The 6,327-nt window shown below is 62.3% G+C and overlaps 1 protein-coding gene across 1 annotated transcript in view; it reads left to right on the forward strand.

The window, feature by feature from the left end:
- The window catches only part of LOC122113679 (zinc finger protein 316-like), a 30,290-nt gene extending 23,963 nt beyond the window's left edge, over positions 1-6,327 (forward strand). The window contains exon 10 of the mRNA XM_042686742.1: positions 2,798-6,327. Within this exon, the coding sequence (XP_042542676.1) occupies positions 2,798-5,097 (2,300 nt within the window). The 3' untranslated portion in view covers positions 5,098-6,327. The remainder of the gene's footprint in view (positions 1-2,797) is intronic.

Genomic DNA, 6,327 nt, shown 5'->3' on the forward strand with positions numbered 1-6,327 from the left:
AGAGTTGAAGTTTCAGAGGGAGTAAGAGGTAGATGATTAGCAGCAAGCAGCCAGGGGCCTGGAGCCCCCGTGAGATCTCCTCCTACAGGTAGAGGCAGACAACTCAGCAATAAACGTTGGGAACCTCAAAGAGGCAGACTGTTGAGTGGAGGGGACCTTGGATATCAAGAGTCCCATTTCTAGTCCTAGTCAGGGGACTGGGAGGGCCAGCTTATCCCTGGCCTGGGAATGCTTTTTTCCTTGCAAATCATATGTGAGGCTGGGTGCTGGTGGCACACACCTGTAATCTGAGATCTAAGGAGCCAAAGCCAGCTCTGGCAGGAAAGTCTGTGAGACTTTTGTCTCCAATTAACTACCCAGAAAAAGCCAGAAGTGGCTTTGTGGTTCAAGTGGAGCCATTGTCACTGGACATCTCAGGGTCAAGAACTAGAAACCCTGAGTCATTTCAGCCATAAAACAAAAACAAAAAAACAGAGGATGGAGCCATCTCCTGGGCAGGCCAGCTTCTCCAGGATCCCACTGGATCCTCCCAGTGCTGCAGTGATTTTGAGAGCTTATCGCTTAAGACTGCAGCCAGCCTTGACCTCCCCAAGGTATGGGTGCCCTTCCTCTCCCTTGCTATGTGTTCTCAGTGGTCTCTGTTCCCTTGATGCATGTTTAGGACAGTGGCCCCTGCCCAAGCTCTGGAGGTAGTAAGGTGTGTTCCCCCTTTGGGGGTGGGGGTCAGGATGGGGCTTGCTCATTTCCCTAGTCCACTGGCATTCCTACTGCCCCTGCTGCTTTCTGAACAGAGGTGGGTGGGAGGAAGCCATGGGGACCCACCACCCTCCCAGCTCCTGGCAGCAGGGGTGCCTACCTGGCAGCAGGTGGCCCTCACTGGCCCGGTATCCAGTGCTGTGACTCTCCTGATATAGCCAAGTGTTTTTAGTCTTTGACTGTCCTGAGGGGTACAGACTCATTTGCTCACAACTCTACAAGAAACAGCCATTCCTTAGTGTGGATTCCCTTCCTGTTAGGGTGCTCTACTTACCATCTACTTCAGACCCTCATCAGAGCCTGGGGAAAATTCTTTTACCCAGCTAGGCTGTCCTGAGGCCCAGCCTTCCCACACTGGGGAGCAAAGAAGAGCACTCAGCCAGGAAAGGGGGGGGGACTTTTTTGTGCCACTTTTCTCACTAAAGTGGCCATGATAACCAGATGCTGTTCATTTAAACCTTATGTTTACTATAGTAGTATAATATTATTAGCTATAGGAAATGTAGACTGAATCACAAAGTATTGCTGGGTGTGATGGTGCGTGCCTGAAATCCCAGCCACTAGGAGGCGTAGCTTCTAAGAGGCTCATGGTAGGCCCTGCCTGGGCAAAAAGAGGAGACTACCCCCAAAATAAGACTAAAACAGGTCAAGGGTGTGGCTCAGTGGGAGATGAGTAGTGATAGATCACCTCCCTACCCAGTAAGCGTCCCTGAGTTCAAATGCCAGTAACATAAAACATTAAAACATTACAAAATATAAAAAGAATTACCCAGTATTTTGTCCTCCTATTTGATCCGTGTGTGGCATTGTCACTGCTGTGGTCAGGTCTCTGCACTTCCATCTGGCTTAGTTTCACTTGGCACTCTGCAGCATCCTCCCATGTCACTGGGTGATCCTTTTGTGCAGAATAGGGGCCTGGAGAAGGGCAGCGTTTGCCATGAGGGGCTCTGAGGCTTCCAGGGCTCTGGTCCTTCCTTGAGCTCTAGCTATGGGCTAGAGTCTGGGGGGAAGCCAGGTGGGGTGAGGTGTGTCCACACTAGCTGTGTGTTCTTGAGCCTTCCAGATGCTGTGTGCTCTGATCACCTGGGCTGCCAGGGCCTGGGTGATTTTTCCCTGTGCTACCTGAGTAACTCTCTCAGTACTGTGATGGATATAGACTGATTCCAGAGCTGTGCTCAGTGCCAACCCCACAGAGGGAGAGGTTGGGGTTCATCTTAGAGGAGGTGGCAGAAATTCTGTAGTCTGGTGGCTTGGGGTCTTAAAAGCAGTTTCAGAAGACCCACGCTGAGGTGTCTCTGGAGGGATTAAAACCCTGCAGCACAGACGCTGGGACCTGTTGGGCTGCCCCCAGGCCACTCTGCCCAGTGCTGTTGTGGGAGTGGGAGGAGCCTCTCGCTGCTAGTGGAGCCCAGCAGAGGCTCAGCTGCCAGCCATGCTGTGCTGTGCCTCTAGGCTGAGCTGCTGGGGAGACAGCCCCATCCATGCCTTCCCTCTGTGGGCCCAGAATCGCTGTCATGGCTTAGTTTGGGTCTCACAGGAAACTGCAGCCAAACTCACCCATTTCATTTTTTTTTTTTTTGTCAGTTGTGGGGCCTGAATTCTGGGCCTGGGCACTGTCCCTCAGCTCTTCAGCTCAAGGCTAGTGCTCTACCTCTTGAGCCATAGCGCCACTTCCGGCTTTTTCTGTTTATGTGGTGCTGAGGAATCGAACCCAAAGCCTCATGCATGCAAGGCAAGCACTCTACCACTGAGCCAACCGCCCAGCCCAAACTCACCCATTTCACAGTCTCTTGTCCTCTGCAGCTGACGAGCCCCAGATGGCCTGGGGAACCAAAACCTGAGCCTTCCTGGTTAGGTGTTCATGCCCCATCCTCACCAAGTCCCCAGCCACTGGTAAGTGGCTTTACCACCAGGGACCTGCTCGGGCTGGCAGGGAAGCGGACCACCTCTCAGTTGCGTGGAGGTCTCCGTCTACAACTCTTGACCCGCTCCTATCACATCCTCTTATCCCTCTCTTCTGGCCCAACTTTGTCACCTCCAGGAGCCTGGTACTGGACTGACGACCTAGAGGACCATGAAGAGGAAGACGATGAAGACTTCTTGGCAGAAATGGCTGAGGAGGAGAATGAGCCACCCGGGCTGTGGTCTGCCGCCTATGGAGTTGGGGACGTGCCTGGGACCTGGGGCCCCGACGACTCGGATTCCGGGCAGACTGCGGAGGGGTGGGGACCAGACTCGGGTGGCCTCGGAATCCTGGCAGATGAGGCTGGGGCAAAGCCCTTCCTGGGGCGGGAAGAGCTGGCGCCCTGGGCGTTCCCAGTAGTGGCCGCCCCAATTGGGCGACCGGAGACCACATGTGACGTGTGCGGCAAGGTGTTTCCGCACCGGTCCAGGTTGGCCAAGCACCAGCGCTACCATGCAGCCGTCAAGCCCTTTGGCTGCGATGAATGTGGCAAGGGCTTCGTGTACCGCTCGCACCTGGCCATCCACCAGCGCACGCACACCGGCGAGAAGCCGTTCCCGTGCCCGGACTGCGGCAAGCGCTTCGTCTACAAGTCGCACCTGGTCACGCACCGGCGCATCCACACCGGGGAGCGGCCCTACCGCTGCGCCTTCTGCGGCGCGGGCTTTGGGCGCCGCTCCTACCTGGTCACGCACCAGCGCACGCACACGGGCGAGCGGCCCTACCCATGCCCGCACTGCGGACGCAGCTTTAGCCAGAGCTCGGCGCTCGCGCGCCACCAGGCTGTGCACACCGCCGACCGGCCGCACTGCTGCCCGGACTGCGGCCAGGCCTTCCGCCTGCGCGCCGACTTCCAGCGCCACAGGCGCGGTGGGGGCTGCACGGAGCCCGGCGGCAACGGCTCGCAGCCGGAGCCCCGCAACGTGGCGATTGCGCCTGGGACCGAGGAACTGGAGGTCGGGCCCGAGGAAGCTGAGGAGCCAGAGACCAGCGCCGCAGATGGAGCCCCTGAGATCGACGAAAGAGGCGCAGAGGCCTCTGTCCTCGAGAACACTAAGGAGCCAGAGCCCGGCCAGCGGCCCCTGGAGGTGGGCAACGGCCTAGGAGAGGGCCAGGGCCCCTCCTCACACCCGCTCGGCTTCCACTTTCCTGTGCATCCCAAGTCCTGGCTCCGACCCGACGGCTTCCCAATCTTGGGCCTCCCTGAGTTCGGAGAGCGTCTGCCAGCCGACGGGCGCCCCGTGCTGGGTCCCCTGGGGGGCCCACTGGCCCTGGTGGAGGGCGCGGGGCTGGCGTGTGGCCCTTTCAGCGGTGGCGGAGGCAGCGCCGGTGCCGCGGGCGGCGGCCTGCGCGCGTTCGGGCCAGCCGTCGGGGGGCTGCTGGCCGAGCCGGCGCCCGCCGCGCTGGCCGAGGAGGAGAGCCCGTGGATCTGCTCGGACTGCGGCAAGACATTCGGCCGCCGCGCCGCGCTGGCCAAGCACCAGCGCTACCACGCGGGCGAGCGGCCGCACCGCTGCGCCGACTGCGGCAAGAGCTTCGTGTATGGCTCGCACCTGGCGCGCCACCGGCGCACGCACACGGGCGAGCGGCCCTTCCCGTGCCCGGAGTGCGGTGCGCGCTTCGCCCGCGGCTCGCACCTGGCGGCGCACGTGCGCGGCCACACCGGCGAGAAGCCTTTTGTGTGCGGCGTGTGCGGCGCGGGCTTCAGCCGCCGCGCGCACCTGACGGCGCACGGGCGCGCGCACACGGGCGAGCGGCCCTACGCGTGCGGCGAGTGCGGCCGCCGCTTCGGGCAGAGCGCGGCTCTGACGCGGCACCAGTGGGCGCACGCGGAGGAGAAGCCGCACCGCTGCCCCGACTGCGGCAAAGGCTTCGGCCACAGCTCGGACTTCAAGCGGCATCGGCGCACGCACACAGGCGAGAAGCCCTTCCGCTGCGCCGACTGCGGCCGCGGCTTTGCGCAGCGCTCCAACCTGGCCAAGCACCGGCGCGGGCACACGGGGGAGCGGCCCTTCCCGTGCCCCGAGTGCGGCAAGCGCTTCTCGCAGCGCTCGGTGCTCGTGACGCACCAGCGCACGCACACGGGGGAGCGGCCCTACGCCTGCGCCAACTGCGGCCGCCGCTTCTCACAGAGCTCGCACCTGCTCACGCACATGAAGACGCATCGAGGCCCGGCTGCGCCCGGCGCGGCGCCGGCAGCCCCTTCGCCCAAGACCCCAGCGCCCAAGGGACCGGCGAGCGCGAGTCCTGGCCGGGGCCTGGGCGGCAGCGCCCTGCTGGAGTTCGCGGGAGGGACAAGCTTCGGCTCGGAGCCCGCGGCATTCGCGGGGCCCTCGGGCACCTACGTTGGGAGCCCCGGGAAGGAAAGCGTCCCGTGAGGCGCCGCGGCCCGCGCGCAGCCCGCCCCGCCCCGCCCCGCCGAGGGGCGCCACCCATGGCCCCGGCTTCCCTCTCTCCCGCCTGAAGAACGAGGTCTAGTGAGGAAGCAAGGGGAGCGGTGGGGCAGCCCCTAGAACAGACGGCGACCCCCACCCCACCCCACCCCGGCGGCGGGCCAGGCTATTTATTGTGCCCGGATTCCCACATGCGCTGCTGCTGGTCGCCGATGGTGTTCAGGGCGGGAAGTTGAGGAAGAGCGCGGGTTAGCGCCCGTGGGGAGACCCTGGTAGGTGTTGGCCTCTTCCCCCCTTCCTCAGCGGGAGCTCAGGGCCCAGAAAGCCTTGGGAACGCCAGGCCAGGCCTTGATGGCAAGGACCGCTTTGGTCTCAGCTCTCTCCACCCATCCCTTGGCCCCGGTGGCCAGAGGTGGTGGCATTTGGACGTCCTTGGGGTGCCCTCTGGGTTCCCACAGACCCGGGCCCCATCGTCGTTCCCTGGACTGTCCCCTCCTGCAGCAGGCAGACACCCGGGGCCCTGCACCTCGGAGCCCAGGGCTCTTTTAGCTTTTATTGCCCAGTGCGGGTCCAAGGATCTCCCCTTCTGTCCACCTGGTGCCAGGGCCCCCGCAACCTCCTAAGGCCCTTTTAGCTGCTTCTGTCGTCGTCCACACTACATTCCTGCCCCACTGGGGGCCGAGAGGTGGCAGGCCACACCTGAAGGGAGTGGGCCCGAACCCCTGGCGCAGTGACACCAAGCAACCAGCTATGCAAGCTCTGGCCTGGTGGACGGCAGTCGCCGCGGGCTCAGGGCTCAGGAGCGGTCACCTCGCATTATACTGTTTGGGCCAGAGAAGTGAGGTTTTGAAGCACTGCATTCCCTTTTAGAGCTAGTTCCTTCTGTGTTAGTGTAGACACGGCCGCAGGGGTGAGAGCCAGCGGCCAGGCTGCTAGGTGCTGGTTGGGTTGGTGTGGTAGTGGCGGGTGGTGGGTTGGGAGGAGAGCGGGGGTCTCAGGGAGGCCCGAGTGCTGGGTCATGGCCTCTCTGCCCCGGGCCTTTTCCTTCCCATGTCTTCTGGGACACGAGCCTCAGAAGGAGCCAAAGCAGGGTGGGCCGGAGGGCAGCCCCGCCCCATCCCTCGGGCCTGGCTACTTCAGCTCTGCCCAGCAGCGGTCGGCAGGACCTAGCTTTAATAAAGATGGCGAAACGAGCTTTCCGACTGGACTCAGTGC

The sequence above is a fragment of the Dipodomys spectabilis genome, unplaced genomic scaffold (assembly GCF_019054845.1).
Source record: "Dipodomys spectabilis isolate Male_0828 unplaced genomic scaffold, ASM1905484v1 ptg000098l, whole genome shotgun sequence".
Lineage (NCBI taxonomy): Eukaryota > Metazoa > Chordata > Mammalia > Rodentia > Heteromyidae > Dipodomys > Dipodomys spectabilis.